This window comes from Pleurodeles waltl, chromosome 10 (genome assembly GCF_031143425.1).
Source record: "Pleurodeles waltl isolate 20211129_DDA chromosome 10, aPleWal1.hap1.20221129, whole genome shotgun sequence".
NCBI lineage: Eukaryota > Metazoa > Chordata > Amphibia > Caudata > Salamandridae > Pleurodeles > Pleurodeles waltl.
The window spans coordinates 630,517,344-630,544,181 of record NC_090449.1 but is presented as its reverse complement, the minus strand read 5'-3'; the positions used below and the strand labels follow the sequence as shown (position 1 = coordinate 630,544,181).

General features: G+C 42.3%; 1 protein-coding gene across 3 annotated transcripts in view; it reads right to left on the bottom strand.

Annotated features, from left to right (window-relative positions):
* The window catches only part of ACTR3B (actin related protein 3B), a 578,551-nt gene extending 555,973 nt beyond the window's left edge, over window positions 1–22,578 (bottom strand). For all 3 annotated transcript variants that reach the window (XM_069211126.1, XM_069211127.1, XM_069211128.1), the window contains exon 1: window positions 22,318–22,578. In XM_069211126.1, the coding sequence (XP_069067227.1) occupies window positions 22,318–22,361 (44 nt within the window). In that variant the 5' untranslated portion in view covers window positions 22,362–22,578. The remainder of the gene's footprint in view (window positions 1–22,317) is intronic.
* Between the last annotated feature and the right edge of the window lie 4,260 nt (window positions 22,579–26,838).

The window sequence follows — 26,838 nt, the reverse complement described above, 5'->3', positions numbered from 1 at the left end:
TGCTAATAAATTACCAAATAAACCCCTATTTGACATCACAGAAAGTTACACAAAGGAACTAAAATGTTGAAAGCACCAGGGAAATACCACTAACAAAAATAGGATAGTGGTAATTGCCTTACTTATTGTTAGCTATTTTGGGTGTAAAGACAGTATCTAATTCAAACAAGAGTACTAGTACTCAGAGACATAAATAATGCTAAAGCTACAGGAATAATTGCAATATGACAAAGTGAACTTTTCTAATCTAGATTGGTGACCGATGCCATTTCTTGAAGTAAGACCCTTGTGGGTACACAACATAAAAAAATGTCAAACCACTAAGTAAACAAGGCTTTAAATGAGCCTGGCATTAAACAAATATATTTTATGGCCCCCTGATAATTACAAACCAAAGCTAAGGGATGGTTTGTGATAGTTAAATTGCCACAAATAAACTGACTCTCACTGTATAGAATTTGCCTCACACAGGGGTGTCCTGCAGAGGTCCAGATACCCCTAAGCAGGATATCAACAACAACAAAGGAACCTTTACAAACACTGAATTTTTCTGCGGTTCAGAGGTTGTCTTGAAAGTCTGACACAGATCTTATCTTCCTAGCTCATGTTTCACTGCTTTGGCTTAGCTGGTTTTCATGCAGAGATAACAATGACACTAATTGGATGCAGACTATAGGTAAGGCCATGGAATATTAAGGTAGTGACACCACTTTGTCAATGAATACAAAGTGACCAAAGCTAAAATATGGCTAGTGCTTTAACCAGTTGCCTGAATTTTGTAGGCTCTGGGTCAAGGTCATATTTTACACGAGTCAACCCTATAGAACATGGATACTCTTAAACATTTTCCCACTGGTCTGGTTTGTGTGCGACCAAGGGCTGCATTGATGCAAGGAGGGTGTGGCCAGGGTGGGGCTGAAGGTGGACATTGGGCAAGAGAAGCAAGTCACTGAGGTGTACAGACACAAAAACCCAGCCACCACTGCTAGAGATAGGGAAGGGAAAGTTTTAGCCGTGCCACTATGAGATGTAATATTTAAACTTGACCTTTTTACCAAGATATGCTTGTTGTGAAATCTGTACTTAAAGTCTGGACAGGTTCCACAGACCAGTGGTAGACCCTGGGTCCCATCATCAATTCCTTTCACATTTCAGTTACAATGTAATTAGCAAGATAGAAACTAGGGAACCACAAGGCTTTGTTCTTATTTAAAATAACCTTGGCCTCCCCTTGTGACAAATTGTGCACTCTTGTGTAATTATTTTCAGAACATAATCCTCTGCTCCTTTTTTAACAAAGATAGAAAAACTTAAATCAAACTAAACTCTGGTATTAAGTATATGATAAAAAAATAGGGCTGTAGCTAAATAATCATTTTATATTACCGGTGGGGAAGAGACCACCCAGTCCCATAACTCACTCGCTAAAATATGGTGTACGAGAAAGTAATGAATATTGAAACAAGGAGTCCTGCACTGTGGTGTTGATACTCCTACTTCACAAAATTGATTGATAGTCAAATCATACCTTTCCCATGCCTTTGTCCCCTAATTCGCCATTGTGTAAAACAAGCCACTGAAGGTTTGAGCGAAGTTTGAGCCACATACCTGTCTCTCTCAGCTCGAAGTTCTCTTGGATTCTTGGGCCCAAAACAAGCTCAGCATTCTGTCGGTTAATCAATCTCTAACCTCATGCTCCAAGAATGAAAGACAAAGCAAAATATTGGGCAATACCGAATGCCTAGGAACCTGGGTGCACAATAAATACCAATGTAGACAATGTTCCCTCCTAGGAAGCCTGTAAGCCTATTCTTCTTAGAAAAATAAACTGTACAGACCTGAAAAATAGGGTGAACAGGGTATTGAATTACTGCTCCAATTAGTTAATACACATATACAGGATGCAGGTGCTCCGAAAATGGTACAATGGATGTAATTTGTAACAAGAGTGAACAAGCTTGCTGGTGTTTGAGACAATAAATAATTAATGTTGAATGGACTGTCTTTTGTTTTAAGGAGCACAGACTCAAAATAGGAGTACAGTCTTGTCACAAATGTATGCATAAATCAAAGTCAACATATAAAAGCATCAATATTTCGACCCTCCACGCAAATGTTTTCCAACTGGGTCTTCCTCAGGAAAAAATAAGGTAGCAACCAATGAGAATCAGAGGATATGGATTTACCCTACAGAACTGGTAGGAAAACATTTATTTAAAAATTAGCCCACATGTTTGTCTCAACTCGCTAGTCGGAGTACATTAACTATAACTTGTGCCTTCTCCATGCACTCCTTATACCCTTTCATGACTTGCAGTATATGCAATTATGACATTCATAACCACTCTTATGACATCTCAAATGATATCATTTGTAAGAACACACTGCAGGGTAGAGTGGTGAATGTACTCTGGCTAGCGAGTTGAGAACAGTGTATGGAGGTGCCCAAGTTATACGCGCCTAGAACGTTGTTTTTGCTGGGGACCTTGACGTTGCTTTTCCCTGCACCTCCATCTGGAGTGGGACATCGTCCCTCAGAGTTCATCAATGCATGGGAGGAGGGATCTCGACATTGATGTGCTCAAAAGCGCACAGTTACCCACACAGCACGGGACACACCTGGGCATGTGCCCAGGCCAAGACGGGCCAGTCTTAGTCCATCATAGCCCATCAGAGGCCGGGCCGACTCTCTTGGTTTTCTAGTCCTGTCCACCCTTCACGGAAAATGTGGCAATATATGTAAGTTGGATTTTAGTTAATTTTTCCATAAGTTTTATTTGGAATAATACATGCCACCAGGCAACATGGGCAAAAGGAAGGCAAATGTGGTCAACATATCCGACATTCAGCACCTACATCCACACCAACGCACAACTACCGATAGCTTCCTAGTGAGGGCAGTGGATCTAGTGACTAGTGAAATTAAACTTGCAGAGTGGCGTCTCTCATTAACCACAGAAGCTCTTGCCTCGTCACTTGTACCATCTATCACCACACCTGTTTCAAATGTGAATGTCATCTCTACTAGTGACACTAGAGCACAAGATGGGTTAGATTTGCCTTCTACTGGGGACTTGGGCACACATGCTATAGATTCTCTGACTGTTCTAGACCTAATTGATCATTCTACTACCTCACAGAAATCCCCAAATGTGTGGGCCCTTCAACAAAGCGTAGATAAAAGGTGCTTAAACAAAAAGTGGATAAAAGTAGACAACTGCTAGATATACACAGGAACTGTGAAGGAAATTCCGCTCCATCTTTGACTGTTGGGATGGGTTTAAAAACATTTATTAGTAATCTCCTTGAGTCTAAATTATCTCTGTTTATGATCCTTTTCTCTATAGAGTCTAAGTTATGTCAAATCGCTAAATCCATATAAGGGGGTATCCATATCCCAGGTAAAGATCCTTATGGTCAAGCTAACAATCCCTCTTCCCCACCATATTACTGTAGCCTCAGCAATTCAATTCCCTAAAGTCACTGTTCAGTCAAGTGATATCTCCAGGGAGACACAAAAAGGGGGGGGCATGCCTCCATCACAGCTGCCAGCTTCAATAGGGATATTAATGTAACTGCTTCTTCTCAAATCCCTGTTTAAAACAAAAGGTCATTAACATATGTGCATCCCCCTGAAACGCAGGGTGGGAACAGCCCTCTAAGTCGAAGTCCTTTACTGGTGATAAATCGCCTTCCAGCTTTGTGCCCATATTTTGTAATCCTAATAAATATACCCTAGTTGGCACTAGGGGCATCTGAATCTCAAAGGTCCCTTAGAAATATGGTGATGTTTTGGCTAAAAAGCTCAGTCAATTGCCACTTGACTAAAAAAATCATACTTGTGCGAAGGGTTGATAGCACTGGGCCTATAGCAAAAACCGATGTAGAAGATACCATTACTGTGAATTTCCGCATTCTAACTGTAGCAGGTGATATCTTGGCCCAAGCAAGAGATGGTAGGGTGAAACCCAGCTCTACGTATGAAAATATCGCCCGTAGGCTATTTTCATCATCATTTACTACACGTTGACCCAATGGATAATTGGTTTAGGGCAATTAGTCATTTTCACCAAACAAAACATATACATTTTGTTCTTCCCCTCAGCAACAGGTTTACACCTCTGACAGACATTAGCAAAATTATAGACTTTATATGGGAAAGACCACACAGGTACTGAACCTATGTATCTCAGGAGGAAGTAAGATGCTACCAGTAGTACACCCACTTCAACAGTTTGATTCATTCACTGAGGTGATGACTATTGTGCCTCTGTCTTCCACTGATGAACAGAATTTTATGTCAAGACCGGAGGTTCTTATTATGCTTTATTTCATGCTTTTAATTTGAATAGCAGCACAGTCAAGAAATGAATAACACCAATCCCATAAAGGCCCGAAAAGGTCTGGGCCAATGGGGAAAAAATACAGACTAGAATGGGCCAATCAGAGCCCAACATAACCAATATATACCTATCCAAACCATGAGCAGTCCTCTTTTCTTGCTGCTCGTAGTCAAGATAAGTATATATTGGCTATATATTTCTCTTTATCGTGTCAGCTTTGACTCTTATTTGCATGCATGGTTATTTGTTTCTACCTTTCGTTATACGTATAGTTCATAACTTGACTTTCAGTTTGTACGCTTTTGTTTACCTGCCCGCGGCTTCCTTTGGTGCCGCCCGGCGCCCGTTGCGCTGTTCCTTCGTCGCCGGCGTTCTAAAGGCCTCACCTCAGCGACTCTCCCTTTCGTGAGCGACTCTCCCCTTCGCTACGCGCTGTCAAACTCAGCCGTTTCTTCTATATTTAGCCACGTTTCATTGATTTTATAGATTTTTTTCACGCTCCCCTTACTGGCAACACGCTTCGCTCCCTCTCCGACGCTTCACATAAATTCTCAGTGTTGCGGGTGTGTCCAGGCTTATTTTTTCCCATTAGGGGCGCGACTTTGCCCTTAAACATGCCTGCTCCTCGTGTCTCCTCAAATTTAGCCCTTTATTTACTGGTTTCCCTGTTTTTTGCTCGTTTCCTGTTAAAGAATGGATTTTTCAAATTTTTTCCAAGGCAATGACTGTGAGGAAGAGTTCAAATCTAACTTAAATGATTTTTATTCAGTCCTCTGTGGCCAAAGCCGTTTATCTATCTATGAACAGGGTCACAAAAAATCTGGAAAGCTCAATTTTATCCCTTATGTCACATTCTACATTGGCCCTATCTGCGGGGGAATGCAGAAAGCGCAAAGCCACGGTGGCTTCTAAAAATCAACAAACACCTAAAAAATCTGCGCTTTTGGATGGTGAGTCTATCTCACACGAGATTGAGGACAAAGTTCCTCCCAGGCCTCCAAACAAGGAGGGGAAAATTTCAGGAGAAAAGAGCAAAAGAAAAGTAAAGCACACTAATAGTGCACAAAAGATTGTGATTTCCACCATCCAGGATACGGATGACAAAATTGATCCTGATTCAGACATCAATAATTATGATGAGGACGATGTTCTCTCCGACTCTTGGTCTGGCCCTCCTCCTAAGAGACAAAAGCCGGTGGTCGGCAATGATATCCCTTCAGCCAAATCCATTTTGGACTCGGAGGGTAATCCTATGTTTGACCTTAATCTTATCCACCACCCTAATGCCACGGAATGGTTTCTGTCATCTCATGTTGGAGATTATATGTTGGCAAAGCTACGCACACCTTTAGACAAACAAACCTGATCAAAAATCAAAGCGGAATGCCCTAGGCCTGCCCTTCCTCTTCACATCACTGCTACTCTCTCCATAGACCCCTCTATGTTAACTTTCTTTACAAAATATGGCAAAGATCCACGTAAAGGGGTGGATAGGGCCTGGTCTGTGTGCCAAGATAAAAGTTTGGATATTGTGGGTCCTTTAGCATAAATTTTTGATGTGGCCGAAACAGCCAGATTAGACAATTTGTCCATTAATTCGGAAGAATTGTCTTTATGGGTCCAAAGAGCTTTCTGCTTGTTGGGTAACGCCAATTCAGCTATGACCCATGAGAGGCGTAAAGGATTACTCCTTAAGCTAGACCCTAAACTAGCAAACTTAGCTTCTATGGACCCTGGCATTAAAGCTGACAGACTGTTATTTGGCGTCTCCTTCATCAAGGAATTGAGTAAATACGTGACAACTTTTGCATCACTGGATAAAGCCCAATAATCTCTAAAGAAAGTCCGTACCAATCGTGTTTTTGCCAGGGCCGGTAGAGGTAGGAGTCGCTTTACCAGCCGCTGCCCAAGATCTCAGGGTTTCAGAGGCTCCTACAATTCCTCCTCTCAGGAATTCTGTACCCAGTTTTACCCCCAGAGAGCCACAGGTTTCAGGGGAAGGAATAAATGCTTCCAAAGATCCTCTCAACCAGCAAGTAAGTGTACCTTTTGGCCATCTTTCCTTTGGGAGTCGTCTAAAATTTTTTCTTCACAAATGGGAATTGATAAGTTCAGACCCATGGGTTCTAAGTACAGTTCAGGGTTATTCTGTCAAGTTTTATGACACTCCTTTTCAAACAACACTTCCCCTTCCTTTAAAATTCTCGACAGAAATAACTTCTCTAGTATCCCAAGAAGTTCAGTCTCTCCTTCAAAAGCATGTAATTCAAAGCACTCTATTACACCCCTGTGGTTTTCTAAGCTCCATCTTATTAGTTCTCAACAAAAACAAAAAATTAAGACCAGTCATAAATCTCAGAGATTTCAACCGTTTTGTAGTCTATCGTCATTTCAAAATGGAGACCATCTTACATCTCAGGGATACTCCACAACAAAATAACTGGATGGTTTGTTTGGATCTCCAAGATGCTTACCTCACCATCCCTATTCATCCAGACCACAGGAAATTTCTTAAATTCCAATGGCAAGGTTCAACGTACCAGTTTTCCTCCGTCCCTTTCGGTCTCTCTTCAGCTCCTTGGGATTTCATATCTCAGGACCCTGGGTATACGTCTCATCATTTATTTAGAAGACATTCTGTTAATGGGTCAGAATCTTCAATTCCTACTTTCCCAAATACATATGACTTGTTCCTTTCTCACGGATTTGGGTTTTCTTATAAACAGGGAAAAATCAGTCCGGGTTCCGTCTCAAAAATTGGAGTTCCTCTGCTTTCTAATAAATTCAGTAGAAGCTTCTCTCCAGCTACCCGAATCAAAAATCAAAGCCATAAAATCAGAAATAACCCGCTCTTTACTCCTTCCTTCTATCTCCCTCAGGTTTCTTGCTAGGATTGCAGGTCTACTCTCCTCCTCAATTCAAGCGATCTTTCCTGGCCCTCTCCATTATCGTGCTGTCCAGAGATTAAAGATTCAACATCTTCGCAAGGGTCTTGCTTATTCAGATTCTATCCTCCTAGATCAAGAATCCCGTCTAGAACTTCAATGGTGGCTGGATCACGTCGACGTTAGGAACGGCAGATCTTGTGTTAGAATCAGATGCAAGTCTGACCGGTTGGGACGCAAGATGTGGTCAAATATCGACAGGAGGTGCATGGTCTCTACAGGAGTCTTCATTGCACATCAACTGTTTAGAGATGCTTGCGGGCTCCTTTGCAATCAAAAGCCTTGCAAAGAACAAAGTCCGATGTCCTATCCTCCTCCGCAGGGACAATCTATCGGCAGTTCCGTACATCAACCATTTGGAAGGTACAAAATCCAAACCTTTGGCGGAACTAGCCAAATGTTTTTGGGAATTTTGTCTACACCAAAAACTATCGGTTCAGGCAGAATACTTGACGGGAAACCTCAATCAAGTGGCAGATTGGAATTCCCGTTTTCTGACTGATTCCAGCGATTAGTAGCTCCACCCTACAGTGTTCCAAATTCTACTTCACAAATGGGGACACTTACATAGATTTATTTGCATCATGTCTAAATGCACAATTACCTCAGTTCTTCAGTTGGAGACCAGACCCTCTTGTCCTGGCAACGGATGCCTTCCAACAAGATTAGTCCCAATCAATCAATTATGCATTCCCACCTTTCCTAATGATCAACAGAGTTCCCTCTCATGTCCTACTCCAACAAGCCTCGCTCATATTGGTAGTTTCCCTATGGCAATCTCAGGTATGGTATCCCCCTCTTCTGGAGCTAACCACGGACTTTCCGATAGTTCTCCCCGTGTTCCCAGATCTCCTTCTCAATCCCAAAGGCCAATCTCACAATCTAATTCTCAACAATTCTCTCACCCTTTCGGCTTGGAAGATATCAGGCCTTCCCAATCTTGTTCAACAATTTCAAAGGAAGCTTCAGATTTTATCTCTAAAGCATGGGCTCCCGGAACCACAAAGGCCTATAAATCAGCCTGGTCTTTATGGCATAGCTGGTGTGTGGGAAAATCTTGCGATCCCCTTTCAGCAGATATTTCTCTAATCGTTCACTTTCTTGCAGCCCAAGCAAGCGCCGGTAAGTCCTACAGAACCATTAATCTTTATCATTCTGCAGTTTCTCTCAATCGTGACCTTGTCAATGGAAAACCTGTCGGAGAACATCTCCTTATTTGCCGACTTTTAAAGGGAGTAAAATTCTCTAATCATCCTATTCCCAAATATAGCGAATTATGGGATGTTAATGTGGTTTTACAACTGTTGCTCTCATGGCCAGAAAACACATCTTTATCCCTTAAAGTGCTTTCTGCCAAATTGACAATGTTGTTATGTTTAGTTTCCATAAAACGATTATCTGATGTTAATGCGTTAGACATTTCTGGTCGTCATTTCACACCCACAGGTATCCTTTTTAAAATTTACAGATGGACCAAAACTAATATTTTTTCAGTTTTTTTATCCTTATTTTCCAAACCAACCCAAATTATGTGTAGGAAATTGTTTAAAAGTATATGATCAAAAAAGAGCACATCTTAGAACGTCCTCTGCTTCACAACTTCTCATTTCTTTAAAAAAAACTCACAAGCCGGTTTCATCTCCTACTTTAGCCTGTTGGGTCAAGTGGGTCATGTCCCTGGCTGGAATTATTACCTCCAAATTTGGTGCTCATTCTTCCAGGGGTGCTATGGCTTCTAAAGCTTTTTGGGCCGGATCTCGCATAGAGGACATTCTAAGATCTGCAGATTGGTCTAATGACAATACCTTTCGAACCTTTTATTGCAAACCTATTGATTCAGTTGCTTCCGTGGTGATTGATACTTTTTGAAAAAGCATAATAAGAGCCTCCGGTCTTGACATAAAATGTAGATTTTCCTAGTAATTTATGAAAGAAAGTCTTCATTTTATTAAAGACACGGAGGCGAGTATTATCCCACCACAAAAACTCATGCTAATCATTTTCTCTTTCCCACCCTTCAGTTGCACCCGCTGCCTCTGCAGCAAACAATGCATGAAGATTGGAGTACTCCTGAAACCATCTCACGGAATTTCCTTTCACAGATCTCCGCTTCAAGCCATCGTCGCTTCCCCAATGAAGTTCTCCATTGGATTCACCTTGTTCAAGACTGTTTTTCCTTGATTTTGGCCTTTCTGATTGTTAGTTCCATTTTCCCAATGTTATCTTCTTCTAACTAGACTTCTTGCTCAAGAAAAGAGGACTGCTCGTGGTTTAGATAGGTATATATTGGTTATGTTGGGCTGTGATTGTCCCATTCTAGTCTGTATTGTTTCCCATTGGCCCAGACCTTTTCGGGCCTTTATGAGATTGGTGTTATTCATTTCTTGACTGTGCTGCTATTCAAATTAAAAGGAAGAAATAAAGCATCATACTCGTCTCCGTGTCTTTAATAAAATTAAGACTTTCCTTCATAAATTACAAGGAAAATCTACATTTGCCTCCACAAGTGGCCGTCTTACCCAACACTTACAACTCCTTGGTGGACCCTGGTTTGAACAATTCCATGGCGCCACAACCTATATCTGCTCTTAGCCTCATTGTCCCTAGAGCTAGTTAGAATTGTATGTTTTGGAATGTGGCAGGGCATTATAGGAAATTGGATAATGCAGAATGGTTTGACACCTTTGTTAACTATAGCATTGTATGCTTACACGAGACTTGGTCTTGTGATTCTGTGTTCATTAATGGGTTTATTTCTATTCACACCCCAGCCAAGCCCTCACGAGAGGGCCATCATAAAGGGGGTTTATTGATTTTGATTTCAACCTCCATGGGTTTGATCGTTCTTTAAACATTTCTTAACTCTCCCCATTTTCAGACTGTAACACTCTGAGTTCATTCCAGGGAAACTCTAGTTGTAATTAATTTTTATCATTGTAATTTTGTGTCCATCATGACAGAAATAGCTGCCTCTCTTGAGTTAACACACGGTAAGATTTTGTGTGAAGTTAACACAGATTACGTAATAATCTGGCGTGGTGACTTTAATCGTAGATTACTTCCCGTTTCTAAGAATGGAATATGTGGGGTGATATGTTGTGACTCAGAGGATTTTACACATTTTGAACACACATTCTGTGGAGATATGTTCAACTCTATTTTGAACAAGTTCTCATTGTTCATTGCAATTGATCTAGCAGGACTGGTCACTATTGGTGATGTCACTTATTTTGGTAGGGATAGGGGCAGGTTAATTAATTTTATTGTTTTACCACTACAGTATAGGCTCATGGCCTCTGACTTTGCCATTTTAATAAAACTGTTTGATTGATCATCATCTACTAGCTATTTTCCTTGATATAGGTAATGAGAGGCATCCTGATGCTATCAGTGTCTGCCCACTTACCTGTCAGCAGGACAAGAGGATCATACGTAAATGGGTAATGATGGATCCCCAGGCTGTCCTGAGAGATTTATTAAACAGGAATAGGGAAGAGTTTGATATGTTTAGATTCTGAATCAGATCCTATACTTGTCCTGCAGTCCTTTGAAGGAATTTGTCACAGCGTTTCAGACCTTTTAACATCTAAGGGTCGGTTGCGGGACCCAAAACCCCAAAGGTTTTTCGACGCTAGGGGTTCAAGACCTCATAGGGATCTTATTACCACCCTGAAACATGTGCCTATAGATGGGGAGATTGGGAGAGCTTGCAGGGCAAAAAATATAAACTAGTAATTGCTGAGAGAAAGGATTTGATCAGGAGAGAAGCATGGAAAAAATTACACATTGCAACTAAAAGAAAGGATTTTGAGAAATTGTTAATGCCCCTTATTTTGCTGGCAACCACAATACCCCTACCTACGTTAATATTCCCCTGTTGAAGTGAATGGAGCATTTGTCCAAGTTTTTTATGGGAGTAGGTTGGATGAGGAAAGTCCTGTAGACCTCCCTTATTTAGATTTTACTCTGGCAAATACTGAGTTATTGTGTCCCTCATTAGATGAGGTTATTTGGGCTCTGGAGCAGAGTGCCAAAATAATAAGGCACCGGGGCTTATCTTTCTTGATAACCTTGATGTGTGAGCCCCCAAATTAACAAATCTGTAGGGCTCTGCAGTTGCTATTGGTCCCCCTAACTCTTGGTCCAGTGCCATAATTGTGCCAATACATAAAAAAGGTGACAGGGTAGATCCCCGCTTCTATTGCCTCATCTCATTAATTTACTCTACGAGTAAAATCCTGGGAAGGATTCTACTGAGTCGGCGGAAATCCGGGGAGACAGAGCAAGGTTGTCTTTCTGAGGTACAAATGGCTTTGGACAAGGCTTGGGCACTGTGGATCAGTGCCTCAATCTTCATTTGTTTCAGTAAATATGCTCTACCTAAGAAAGGTTGTCTACACCTTGCCTTTAAGGGCCTTACCTCAGCTTTTGATTGGGTAAATAGGGGCAAGCTCTGGAATAAAATGCTAACTATGGGTATAGATGAGGCCCTGTTTTTTTACTTTGCAAAGTTGAACAAGGATGTTACAGGTTGTATTAGATATGGCGCGGAAGGGAAATGTGCAGACCCTATAAAGATATCTCATGGCGTGAGGCAAGGGTGCATCCCGCACCACTTCTATTTTGTCTTTATATTAATGACTTAGCTGGCTGAAAGAGGCAGAAGCAGACTCTCCCAGTGTGGGCATCAAGAAGTTACCTTCTCTTCTTTACGCACATGATTGTGTACTGATGTCAAGGGCAGGAGTTGGCCTTCAAAAGCTGCTAAATAAATGTGTTTCCTTCATGGATGATGTGAGCTCAAAGACAAACTCTGCTAAGTCCCATGTGATGGTCACGGGTAACGCCTGTCAGGGCTTGAGGCCATATCATATTCACGATGGAAAACGTTCGGAGGTCCAGACTTTTATGTATCTAGGTCTTCCCTTTGTGAAAGTAATTGGCCTCATCCTATTAAAGTTGGGTGTTTTACATTTTGTACAAACTATTGAGGCCCTTTTTAGGTATTCTAGAAAGCTAGGTTCCAAGATACAAGTTGATTGTCATTTATGAGGCACGCTGTCGCTCTGTCATTTATGGGGCTGGTGTGTCGGTCTATGGGATTTCTCAAACTTACAATTGAAAGAAAATATTTTGGGGGGGAAGGCTTCTTTCATTCCCTAGTAGCATTCCAGGTTATTTGTGTCAGATGGAGTTGGAATTATGTCCTCTGGAAGACCGCATTAGGTTGGCTTATGTTATGGCAAGCTGTGTGGACTAAGGAAGATACCTCTCTCAATTGGGAGACAATTCACAATTGTTTGTCATTAGATCATGCTCAAAGAATCCCATGGCTTAGTTTTGTGGAACAGATGTAATGCCATTGAAACACATGTCAGGGGTTGCTTTTGCTCATTCCAGGTTGGCTTGGGTAGTATTGTACCAGTCCAAAGTGGTAATACTGTACCTGGAGTGTCAAAAGCCTTTTGTCATTTTACAGCTGGGCAAGGATGGCACTGGGTCAATCCAATGCTTAAAGATTTTGCTGTACAAATGGCAAAGGATTTTGTTGCTTTCTAGCTCGTCATGGATGGCACTATGCCAATCCTATGCTTAAAAACTTTGCTAGAAAAACAGACATTTGAGGTGAGCAAACAGTGTCACTGGTGTTGCAGGGTGCTCCTTACTGGAGCTGCTAGCCACCTAAAATTGGGAACTTCCCAGAGTTCTCGTTTCTGTTTTGCATAATCTATGCATCAATCTAATCCTGAAAGTTTTGTTTTGATATATATACAGTGCATGGCAGAATTGCAAGTTGGAGTTAATGTTGTCTGGTTAGCCAGCTGAGCTGAAAAGAGTGTGTAATGTGGTTCACTACTTATAAGAATTGGAAGGTGGTGGAAAACTTGTAAATGAAAGTTATAACTTTAACTAGAAATTTAAAGTTTGTGTAGGTTAAACTTGGTTTGTATGGGGAAAATAGGACTTCTTAACTATAACTAATCTTTAACCTTTGTTTTTTTTCATTGAACTTCAGTGTTGTCAATTTTTTATAAAAATGTTTTCATATCGTAGAGTCCAGTGTCACAACTGGAGAGTTATGTGGAGTGCCATACACTACAGAGGAGGAGAGTGTTGTAAGATCTATTGTCATTGAATGGAGCATTGTAGTAGATTGGAACTGAGTGGAGTACAGTAGAGTTTAGTAGCTTATTGTACAATATAGTAAAGTGTTATGGAGTGTAGTGGCATGGTGTCTCATATAGTGGAGTCAAGTATCGTAGATTGGACCTGGAAGCTGTACAGTGGAATGACGTGTCGAACAGTAGAGTAGGGTGTAGTAAACTGTCATACAGTATAGTAGAGTGGATGGGCATAGAGTGGAGTAGAGCGTCACAGAGTGTAGTACAGTGTTGTAGAGTTGAGTTGCATACAGTAGAGTGGAGTATCACAGTGGAGCAGTGGAAACGGAGCATAGTACAGTGGAATAGAGTGGGATAAAGTGTAGTACAGTGGAGTATAGTGCAGTGGAGTACACTCGAGTGGGATAGTGTAGAGTGGCGTAAAATGTCATTGAGTAGAGTGGCGTGTTGTCGACAATAGTGGAGTGGAGTGCAGTAGAGTGCAGTGGCGTACAGTGGAGAGAGGTACAGTGTAGAGGCATACAGTACAACAGCATGGAGTGGCATAGAGTAGAATAGCATATAGTGGAGTATAGTGGAATAGCGTAGAGTATAGTTATGAGAGTGGAATAGTGTAGAGTGGAGTAGCATAGAGTGGAGTAGTGTAGCGTGGACTACAGTGGAGTGCAGTGGCGTAGACTGGAATGGCACCGAGTGGTGTGGCCTAGAGTTTCGTGGAGTAGAGTGGTGTATAGTGCAGTGGCGTACAGTGAAATACCGTGTATTAGAGTGGTTTAAAGTGGAATAGCTCACAGTGGAGGCGCAGAAAGGGAATTAGCGTAGAGCTGAGTGTGGTATAGTGGTGTTGAGTACAACGTAATAGTATAGTGGATTTACGTACAGTGTAGTGGTGTACAGTGCAGTGGCCTACGAAGGAGCATGTTTGAGTGGAGTGGCATACAGTTAAGCATTCTAGAGTGGAATAGCAGAGTGGAGTGAGGTACAGTGTAGTGACATACTGTGTAATAGCATGCTGTGGAGTAGGGATGTAAAGTGAATGGTGTACAGATGAATAACGTAAAGTGTAGTGGTGTAGAATGGAGTGGCATAAAGTGTAGTGGGATAGAGTGGAGTGGCACCGTATATTAGAGTGGCGTACAGTGAAGTGGCATAGAGAGGAATTACATAGAGTGGAGAACAGTACAGTGGAGTTGCACACAGTAGAATAGTGTACAATAGACTGGCGTATAGTGCACTGGCGTGCAGGAGTGAATAGCAAACTGTGGAGTAGAATGGAGTGTTGTGGAGTGGTGTACAGTGGAATAGTGTAGTGTGTAGTGGCATAAAGTGGAGAGGTGTAGAGTGCAGTGGGGTAAAGTAGAGTGGTATATAGTGCAGTGGCGTGCAGTGAAATCCCTTATATTAGAGTGCTGTACAGTGGAGTGGCATAGAGTGGAATAGCACAGAATGGAGTGCCGTACAGTGGAGCTGCATACAGTGGAATAGTGTAGAGTGAATTGGGATACAGTGCAGTGGTGTACAGGGGAGAGTGTTAAAGTGGAGTGGCGTACATGGGAATAGTGGATGATGGAGTGGTGTACTTGAGTGTTCTAGAATGGACTAGCATAGTGGAGTGAGGTATAGTGTAGTGACGTACATTGGAATAGAGTAGAGGGTAGAGGCATAGAATGGAGTAGTGTACAATGGAATGGCACACAGTGAAATGGTGTAACCTGAAATAGAGTGGAGTGGCATAGAGTGGAATGGTGTAGAGTGGGACAGCATGCAGTGGAGTGGCATACTGTGGAGTAACATACAGTTGAGTCTTGCAGAGTGAAGTGAGGTACAGTGTAATGATGTAAAGTGGAATAGTGTAGAGTGGAGTGGCATACAGTGTAGTTGCATAGAGTGGAGTATTGTAGAGTGGAATACCATAGAGTGGAGTGTTATAGAGTGGAGCATGGTGGAGTGTAGCAATGTTGTCTGTAATGAGATACAGTCTAATACCATACTATCGAGGGGAGTAAAGCGGCGTGTTTTAGAGTGGAGTGGCGTACAGTAGAATAGCATAGAGTGTAGTGGTGTAAAGTGTAGTGGCATACAGCAGAGTAGCATGGAGTGGTTTAGAGTGCAATAATGTTGAGTGTTAATAGAGTACAGTGCAGTGGCAAATAGTGGAATAGCGTACAGTAGCGTGGCATGGAATGAAGTGTTCTATTGTGGAAAAGCCTAGAGGGCAGTAGAGTAGAGTGGATTGGCGTACAGTGGAGTGGGGTAGAACGGAGTAGTTTAGAGTGTAATAGCGTACAGTGGATTGTTGTAGATTGGAGTAGTGTATAATGGAGAGGCATAGACTGGCATGGGGTGGCGTACAGTGGAGAGACTTAGGCCCAAATTTAAGAGGGCGTGGCGTCATTCTAATGATACATTAGCATAATTTTTTACGTTAATGAGGCGTTAGATGGGCAAAAACGCTGTGCCATATTTACAAAGTGGCGCAATGCATACATTGCGCCACTTTGTAACCCTTTATGCTACATTATGCCTGCCCCAGGCATAATGTATGGAAAGGGAGCATTCCCCCGCTAGGAGGGCCGAGAAAAAATGGCCATTTGTTTTGGCACTTTTAAAGCCTGCTCTGAACAGGCATCAAAAGTAGGCTCCCATTAATTACAATGGGCCTCTAGGTGCTTTGCTGGATAACCGTCAACAATTTTTATGCTAATCCTGCAAAGCGTCGAACTAGCGTAAAAAATTCTGATGCTAGTTCCTTAACTACCGCCATGGTGCAACGTACATTAAAAAAAAGGCGCACACCTGGTGGCGTTAAGGGGGACGCTAAGGGGCACAAGAAAAGTGGAGCTGCACTAGGTGCAGCACCACTTTTCATAAATATGCCCCTTCGAGTGTAATAGTATACAGTGGAGTATGGTACAGTGGATGTGCATATAGTGGGGTGGCATAGAGTTGATTGAGGTACAGTCTGCTGGTGTACAGTTGAATAGCGTAGACTGAAGTGGTGGAGAGGGAAGTGGCGTACAGTGCAGTAGTGTAGAGTGGAGTGTTTAGGGTGGAATACTGTAGAGTGAAGTGTTGTAGAATGGAGAGGGCCAGACTGTAGTGGCATACAGTGTAATAGCATACTGTGGAGTGACGAAGGATGTAGTGTTGTAGAGTGGACTGGCGTAAAGTTGAGTAACAGAGTGGAGTTGTGTAGAATGCAGTGGGGTACAGTGGAGTGGTGTTGAGTGGAACAACGGTGAGTGTTACTGACGTATAATGTAGTGACTTAAAATGGAGTGGTAATAGTGGAACAGCATAGAGAGGTGTAGAGTGGAGTGTTGTACAGTGGAATAGCATAGAGTGTGGTACGGTAAAGTGGACTGACGCAGAGTGAATTAGTGTAGAGTGCAGTGTCGTAAAATGGAGTGATGTATAGTGTAATACCATGCACTGGATTGTCAAATAGTGGAGTGGCATATAATAGAGTGGTGTATAGTGGAGTGGCGTAAAGTTCAGTGGCATACATAGAAATGGTATGCAGTGCAGTGGTGTGCACTAAAGTGGCATATAGTGGAGTTCAATAGAGTGGAACAGGGTAGCATGTAGTGTCGTAGAGTGAAGATGGGTAGAGTGGAATTGCATATAGTGGAGTAGTGTAGAGTGAAAGGGCATACAATGTATTGACATACACGGGAGTGTCATAAAATGAAGTAGCATAGAGTGTAATAGTGTACAGTGTTGAGGTGTAGAGTTACATAGTATGGAGTGGGGTAGAATGGAATGCCGTACAGTGAAATAGAGTGGAGTGGTGCATAGTGGAGTGATGTGGAGTGGCGCAGAGTGGAGTGGCATACATTGGAGTGGCATAGAGTGGAATGCATAAATGAAACAGATATAACATGAAAGTGCGTTAATAGATGTAGATGTATTGCGGCAGGAAAATAGGTCATTTGGTGTAAATGGTCATTTTTGGTAGCATGTATGAATAGTGTAAGTAGTGTTAAAGTTATAATTTTTTTAATACATATTTGTATATTGTTGCACAATATACCGCAGTAAAATGGTATACTGCTGTACATGCACATAATAACACAGTATGTGGTTGGCTAGGGCTGTATTTACCAAATGTAAAAGGCAGTCATGTCATTTTCAGCACATTTTGTCTGTGTTCTGCGTTCCATTGTGTTAAAAAATTTACAAAATGCAGAACACAGGCAAAGTGTAGCTAAAAAACAACATGGCTGCCTTGAACTTTTGGAAAGGCAGTCGTTAGCCAATCACATAATGACTTGTTATTGCTATATAGCACTGTACTTCCGCGAAGTACCGCAAAATACCATGATATTTCACAAAAATACAGTGACAACAGATATTACTAAATTTAAATGCCTTATAACATAAACAGTACTTAGCGTACTTACCTGTAGTACCCAAAGAATCATCTGTGCACAATAATGTCTATAAATCCATTCAGCCATTTTCGCACTACGTCTAGTGCAAAGGTCTCTGACAAATGCATTGCTGGAAAAATGCATTTTGGGATACCCCTTTTATTTTTGCACCCCCTTGACCAATCACTATGAAACTATGCACCTTCTGCCAATGTGGAAGGAAGAATGTCTGCAAAGTTTTGTAGAGATGCGTCAAACAGGCACAAAGTTATTGATGGTGAAAAATCTGAGAAATTCCTATCTCTGGTAACCTTAACTATATTGAGAGAGAGAGATCGAGAGAAAGGACCTGATTCATAAAAGTAAACTTAGACCAAAATTCTAAACTCACACCAAAAATGTAACTTTACTACAAGTAAAGGTAGACTTTTGGTCTAACCTTAAGGGCTGATTTAAGAAAAGTGGCGCTGCACCCAGTGCAGAGCCACTTTCCTTGGCCCCTTTAGCGCCCCTTCCACCACCATGTGTGCGCCGTGTTTAAAATACGGCGCACTATGGCGCAGGGTAGGGGGCAAAAGCATCAGAATTCCTGACACTATTGATGTACTCTGCAGGAGTAGTGCCAAGATGTTGGCGCTATGCCTGCAGAGTACTTAGGGGCCCATTGTATTCAATGGCATGCCCCCTTTTAATGTCTACTCCGAGCAGGCGTAAAAGTGCTGAGACAAAAATGGTGCAAGGAAATGTCTTAGAGTTCCTTGCCCCATTTTTTTGACCCCCTTGCATACATTATGCCTGGTGCAGGTATAATGTGGCGCAAGGGTTTACAAAGTGGCACAATGCATGCTTTGCGCCACTTTGTAAATATGGCATGTGTAAAAAGCCACTCTGGTGCCACCTTAGCATAAAAAAAAAAAAATGCTGCTATGGCGGCGCTAAGGTGGCGCTAGGGCCTCTTAAATCAGGCCCTTAGACTTTTGGTCTAGGTTTACCTTTGTGAATTGGGCCCAGAGTGTTTTGCTTGTGTTTTGACTGTAATGGATTCCGTGGATTGTGTATTTACTATTCTAACTCCACCTGTGTTTTGATACTGGGGTGGTTCTACAGCAGCCCATAGAAAATATAACTGAGCTTTTATGTTTTTTGAAACACTCGCTCAAAGGTACCCAAACACATAATTATGAGACGAGATCTGGTCCCTGCAGCACGATGGTCCTCACAGAGATGGTGTTTGTCTGGTTTTGACAGGCTTTACCAACTCTGTGAGGACTGTTCCAGTCCCCACATTGTGGGTTAAAAAGCACACAATGGGTGAGCTTGGGGCAGCATATATATTCTCCCAGAACTCAGCAACTTTTAAAAGATGTTGCTTATAAACAACGTACAGTATACTACAGAGCGCACCGTGGGTATCAGAAGAGGAATCAACATGGTGGATAAACTCGCCTGACCTCTCATAATGCCAACAAAGTTGCCTTCAAGAAATGAGTCAACACACAGTGTTATTAAAATACTGCTGTGCTAGTGTTCAATTCTGATTAGGTTACAAGCTTGCAATGAGTTTCGCTTGCTCCTGCAGTTTCTGTATAGCTGACTGTTGAAGGAAATGAATGACGTTTGAGATTAAGAATACGTTTTTGTTGAAGCACATTTTATTTATTTAATGTGTATTCTGTAGTGCCAGCAACATTGTTGTCTTAAAGACGGTGATCATATTTTCAACACTAAGTAAGCATTGGCAAAGCCAATAGGTCTGCCTTTAAGTGAAAGTGCCTCTTCGTTGATTGTTGAGTTTTAGTTTGATATTGATGAAGCAGGAGTACTTAGAGGAAAGAATGAGCTTCAGATTGGGTAAATGGTTACGTGACTGAAAGGATGCACGAGGGAGCGCATAACTGTTGAGTAATTTTGTAGATCGATTGCTAAGTGAATGTATTAATGAGGCACTTACAGGTACAAGCCAGATTTATTGGCTTTGCTTGAATCGAAAACACATTGCACTGGGCTCTACTACTGAGTTTAAAAGATTGCAAACTTTTTCAGTTTAAGCAACACAGATTTTGTGTACAGACGACCAGTATTAGCAGGGCTTAATTTGCAAAAATAAAATAAGTTTTGGTACTCAATTACTGCTTTTGTTTATAACACATACAACCAACTGAGAACTGTCCAGAAAGGCGGGGTAAAGTGAGTGCAATCCTCCTGCCGCCCACTTTTCCACTGTCTCCCTATCTCTGTATTTCACTGGCCAGTCCGTCATCCATGGTCCGCAGACCCCATGCTGGAAGGAATGAGTCCGGTCAGGCAAGCAGACCAAGGCTGTCTGGGAGCTTGCCACACAAGCGAAGAGGGAAAAAGGTCAGCAGGGCCTGATCTGGGCACAGGAGCAGGCAGGGCAGTACTGCAGGTCAAGGCAGCAGCAGGCAGGCATATCAGACTGAGTGTGCACAGGTGCTGTGTCAACTCTGACTCTCAGGGTTTGTAATGATATTTGCGTTTTGACCACTGACTCCACGTTACACTTAGCCTAGCAGCACACCGTCACATTAGGGACTACAAGCTTCATTTACTTTATTTTAGCATTAGCCACCGCAACGTTAAAAGCTGCAAGTATTTTTCGATGGCCACATTATACAATGTGCTCATGTTTTTATTCTGTGTGTTTGCGTGTTCTTTCTCACTAAGGGCTTAGGCTGATAAGAATGTACTAGTATGATGTTTATGGTACGCAGGGAATGGTTTGAGAGAGGGCACCCTTGGATCTTGGCCAATTCCCATTGTGTTCTTTTCAAAACTGACCTGAAGTAGCCAGCATTTTTTAATAATAAACTTATGGAGTGGGAGGAGGTGTCTAGACTTCTCCTATCTGGTTTGTTTAAAGTATATATAAGGCCGAGACCAGATGGACCGGGGGAGTGACAGATCTCGGACATGCTCAGGACGCTGAGGTGTGTCATCCTTCCTGTGAGGATAATTGATCTCTCTCTACGATCGATTCTGGGATCTGGCGGTCTGATGCTGATATGGAGGGAGATGATGCAGATTTACCCGTGCCTCATGGTGCTGCATTTTTAATTCTTGTTATCTGCTTTGCACTGTGACATATATATAAATATATATATATATATATATATATATATATATATATATATATATATATATATATATATATACACACACACACACACACATTTGCTGTGTATATTGCAGTGGGGAATCATTTGTACATGTTTTTATTTCATTGCTGTGACCATTTTTTCACATGTGCTTTCTGCATGCTAATCTTCCTCTACGAACCTTGCGGAGTGATTTAATAAATGTCTTCTTTAGACTAAGAAGCGCATTACAGAGATTTTTTTGTCAGTGCATGAGGGTTTAATCTCGGTCATTAGTGAAGCAAAACTGGGTTGCACCTGAGCTTGGAATATTAGAAATAAATAAAAAGGTGTGAATGTGCAACATGCTGACAACATTTATGTGATGACAATTCTAAGCTAGGGCCCAAAGCTACAGAACAGACAGCAGCCCGGCAGCCTGAGACTTTTGATCAGACTCTTGCCTGAAGGCTGTTACAGAGTGGCAATGGGCCAAAATAAGTGCCAGTGGCAGCCGCCGCCAACCACCGGCTCAAATTAACACTGAGTGTTAAGTAAACATACCCTTCAGCTGATTAGCTCAGCCATACCCTACTTGGCATTCACAGACTCAGCATCACAAGACCTTTAACAAATGTTTGTCACCGTTTTGTGCTCTGTGGCAGACACATTTCACTTACATTGCTGGTTTGTAACGCTCTGGAGGAGTTTCAGTTTCAAAAGTGTGAGCTAGTATTCAGTCCACATCTACACACTGCTCACTTGAAAGCTGGACGGTCTGAAGAGGGTAACCAATATCCACTCTTTTATCAAAGCATACACCAGTCACCCCCAGCTGAGCCTCACACTCCTGCAGCCCGAGGCTATGCACTATTTATAGAGTTTTCTGTGGCGTGGATCCATGGAAACATTAGCATGACAGGAGAGTAGGAGTTTAGTCATGGTTTGTTGCAGGACAGGATATATAATAACAATAAAAGTGAAATTAATATTACTTATTATATTAACTGTGCAATGTGCTAAATTTACTGTCCTGTAGATCTCGAAACAGTCATTAAAGCTGTTACAATATAGCATTTGTGTGATCAACTCTCCCGATTTTTTATAGAGAGAAAAATACATTGCAAGCATGGGTGATTTGTTATACTTAATACAAAATGTGGCTAGTTGGTGTTTAAAATCTGAATTCTTGAGCAGTAGCCCAACAAAATGCAGTGACCTTTCAAAATAGCATGTATTACCAGCCCTAAAAAATAAAAGCAGCTCTCTTCTTTCCTCAATTCAAAAAGGATATGAACATATTTTCGAAAAACGTTTTGCAATTTACATAATGACATATATTTCCTTGAAACAAATATTTAGCTAAAGTTGTTATCTGTACATTTCCGTCTCTCTTTTTTGTAAGTGAAAAAAAATCGGTGCTCATCAGAAACACTTACCCGGTGCCCCAGTCTATTACACATGGAGGTAAACGTCCAGCCATGCTAGGAAAGGAATATATTAAACTAATTATCTTTGCTGGGCATAGGAACAAAGTAAAGGGGTTAGGCCCAAGCAGAGACCGGCTCTAAAAAGTGTTCCTTGGGCTATCGTGGTCGCAGGACAATCCCGAGTGCAAGCTCATGGAGAATGAGAGCAAAGCTATTGCTGCCTACACAAGACACAGCTGCACCCGGCTTGACAGGCAGCGTTCACGCGCTACTGACAGCTGAGCCTGTGCTGCTTGGTACACAGAGAGCTTCGCACAACCCGGAAGTACCACTACGCAGTTTCCGCTGGCTTTGCGAAGAGTGCAACCTTTGACTGTACTTCAACTGCATATAGCAGACATGACTGACATTAGGGTCAGGTTTTCTTTAACCCCTTCGCTGCCAGGACTTTTCCCCCTCCTGTGCCGAGCCTCTTTTTGGCTATTTGGGGCAGTTCGTGCTTAGGCCCTCATAACTTTTTGTTCACATAAGCTACCCACGCCAAATTTGCGTCCTTTTTTTCCAACATCCTAGGGATTCTAGAGGTACCCAGACTTTGTGGGTTCCCCAGAAGGAGGCCAAGAAATTAGCAAAAATACAGTGAAAATTTCGTTTTTTTAAAAAAATGGGAAAAAGGGGCTGCAGAAGAAGGCTTGTGGTTTTTCCCCTGAAAATGGCATCAACAAAGGGTTTGCAGTGCTAAAATCACCAGCTTTCCAGCTTTCAGGAACAGGCAGACTTGAATCAGAAAACCCAATTTTTCAACACAATTTTGAAATTTTACTGGCACATACCCCATTTTTAAGATTTTTTGTGCTTTCAGCCTCCTTCCAGTCAGTGACAGAAATGGGCATGAAACCAATGCTGGATCCCAGAAACCGCAACATTTCTGAAAAGTAGACAAACTTCTGAATTCAGCAAGGGGTAATTTGTGTAGATCCTACAAGGGTTTCCTACAGAAAATAACAACTGAAAAAGAAAAATATTGAAATTGAGGTGAAAAAAACATCAGTTTTTCTCTACGTTTTACTCTGTAACTTTTTCCTGCAATGTCAGATTTTCGAAAGCAATATACTGTTACGTCTGCTGGACTCCTCTGGTTGCGGGGATATATAGGGCTTGTAGGTTCATCAAGAACCCTAGGTACCCAGAGCCAATAAATTAGCTGCACCCTGCAGTGCGTTTTCATTCTATACCGGGTATACAGCAATTCATTTGCTGAAATATAAAGAGTGAAAAATAGCTATCAAGAAAACCTTTGTATTTCCAAAAAGGGCACAAGATAAGGTGTTGAGGAGCAGTGGTTATTTGCACATCTCTGAATTCCGGGGTGACCATACTAGCATGTGAATTAAAGGGCATTTCTCAAATAGATGTCTTTTTTACACACTCTCTTATATTTGGAAGGACAAAATGTAGAGAAAGACAAGGGGCAATAACACTTGTTTTGCTAATCTATGTTCTCCCAAGTCTCCACATAAAAATGATACCTCACTTGTGTGGGTAGGCCTAGCGCCCGCGACAGGGAACGCCCCAAAACGCAACGTGGACACATCACATTTTTTTAAAGAAAACAGAGGTGTTTTTTGCAAAGTGCCTACCTGTAGATTTTGGCCTCTAGCTCAGCCGGCACCTAGGGAAACCTACCAAACCTGTGCATTTTTGAAAACTAGAGACCTAGGGGAATCCAAGATGGGGTGACTTGTGGGGCTCTGACCAGGTTCTGTTACCCAGAATCCTTTGAAAACCTCAAAATTTGGCTAAAAAAACACATTTTCCTTACATTTCGGTGACAGAAAGTTCTGGAATCAGAGAGGAGCCACAAATTTCCTTCCACCCAGCGTTCCCCCAAGTCTCCCGATAAAAATGATACCTCACTTGTGTGGGTAGGCCTAGCGCCCGTGACAGGAAATGCCCCAAAACACAACGTGGACACATCACATTTTTTGAAAGAAAACAGAGGTGTTTTTTGCAAAGTACCTATCTGTAGATTTTGGCCTCTAGCTCAGCCGGCACCTAGGGAAACCTACCAAACCTGTGCCTTTTTGAAAACTAGAGACCTAGGGGAATCCAAGATGGGGTGACTTGTGGGGCTCTGACCAGGTTCTGTTACCCAGAATCCTTTGCAAACCTCAAACATTGGCTAAAAAAACACATTTTCCTCACATTTCGCTGACAGAAAGTTCTGGAATCAGAGAGGAGCCACAAATTTCCTTCTACCCAGCGTTCCCCCAAGTCTCATGATAAAAATGATACCACACTTGTGTGGGTAGGCCTAGCGCCCGCAACAGGAAATGCACCAAAACGCAACGTGGACACATCACATTTTTTGAAAGAAAACAGAGGTGTTTTTTGCAAAGTGCCTATCTGTAGATTTTGGCCTCTAGCTCAGCCGGCACCTAGGGAAACCTACCAAACCTGTGCATTTTTGAAAACTAGAGACCTAGGGGAATCCAAGATGGGGTGACTTGTGGGGCTCTGACCAGGTTCTGTTACCCAGAATCCTTTGCAAACCTCAAACATTGGCTAAAAAAACACATTTTCCTCACATTTCGCTGACAGAAAGTTCTGGAATCAGAGAGGAGCCACAAATTTCCTTCCACCCAGCGTTCCCCCAAGTCTCATGATAAAAATGATACCTCACTTGTGTGGGTAGGCCTAACGCCCGCAACAGGAAATGCCCGAAAACGCACCGTGGACACATCACATTTTTTTAAAGAAAACAGAGGTGTTTTTTGCAAAGTGCCTACCTGTAGATTTTGGCCTCTAGCTCAGCCGGCACCTAGGGAAACCTACCAAACCTGTGCATTTTTTAAAACTAGAGACCTAGGGGAATCCAAGATGGGGTGACTTGTGGGGCTCTGACCAGGTTCTGTTACCCAGCATCCTTTGCAAACCTCAAACATTGGCTAAAAAAACACATTTTCCTCACATTTTGGTGACAGAAAGTTCTGGAGACAGAGAGGAGCCACAAATTTCCTTCCATCCAGCGTTCCCCCAAGTCTCCCGATAAAAATGATACCTCACTTGTGTGGGTAGGCCTAGCGCCCACAACAGGAAATGCCCCAAAACGCAACGTGGACACATCACATTTTTTTAAAGAAAACAGAGGTGTTTTTTGCAAAGTGCCTAGCTGTAGATTTTGGCCTCTAGCTTAGCCGGCACCTAGGGAACCTACCAAACCTGTGCATTTTTGAAAACTAGAGACCTAGGGGAATCCAAGATGGGGTGACTTGTGGGGCTCTGACCAGGTTCTGTTACCCAGAATCCTTTGCAAACCTCAAACATTGGCTAAAAAAACACATTTTCCTCACATTTCACTGACAGAAAGTTCTGGAATCAGAGAGGAGCCACAAATTTCCTTCCACCCAGCGTTCCCCCAAGTCTCATGATAAAAATGATACCTCACTTGTGTGGGTAGGCCTAGCGCCCGCAACAGGAAATGCCCCAAAACGCAACGTGGACACATCACATTTTTTTAAATAAAAGAGAGGTGTTTTTTGCAAAGTGCCTACCTGTAGATTTTGGCCTCTAGCTCAGCCGGCACCTAGGGAAACTTACCAAACCTGTGCATTTTTGAAAACTAGAGACCTAGGGGAATCCAAGATGGGGTGACTTGTGGGGCTCTGACCAGGTTCTGTTACCCAGAATCCTTTGCAAACCTCAAAATGTGGCTAAAAAAACACATTTTCCTCACATTTTGGTGACAGAAAGTTCTGGAGACAGAGAGGAGCCACAAATTTCCTTCCACCCACCGTTCCCCTAAGTCTCCCGATAAAAATGATGCCTCACTTGTGTGGGTAGGCCTAGCGCCCGCAACAGGAAATGCCCCAAAACGCAACGTGGACACATCACATTTTTTTTAAGTAAACGGAGGTGTTTTTTGCAAAGTGCGTATCTGTAGATTTTGGCCTCTAGCTCAGCCGGCACATAGGGAAACCTACCAAACCTGTGCATTTTTGAAAACTAGAGACCTAGGGGAATCCAAGATGGGGTGACTTGTGGGGCTCTGACCAGGTTCTGTTACCCAGAATCCTTTGCAAACCTCAAAATTTGGCTAAAAAAACACATTTTCCTCACATTTCGGTGACAGAAAGTTCTGGAATCAGAGGGGAGCCACAAATTTCCTTCCACCCAGCGTTCTCCCAAGTCTCCCGATAAAAATGATACCTCACTTGTGTGGGTAGGCCTAGCGCCCGTGACAGGAAATGCCCCAAAACACAACGTGGACACATCACATTTTTTTAAAGAAAACAGAGGTGTTTTTTGCAAAGTGCCTATCTGTAGATTTTGGCCTCTAGCTCAGCCGGCACCTAGGGAACCTTCCAAACCTGTGCATTTTCGAAAACTAGAGACCTAGGGGAGTCCAAGATGGGGTGACTTGTGGGGCTCTGACCAGGTTCTGTTACCCAGAATCCTTTGCAAACCTCAAACATTGGCTAAAAAAACACATTTTCCTCACATTTCGCTGACAGAAAGTTCTGGAATCAG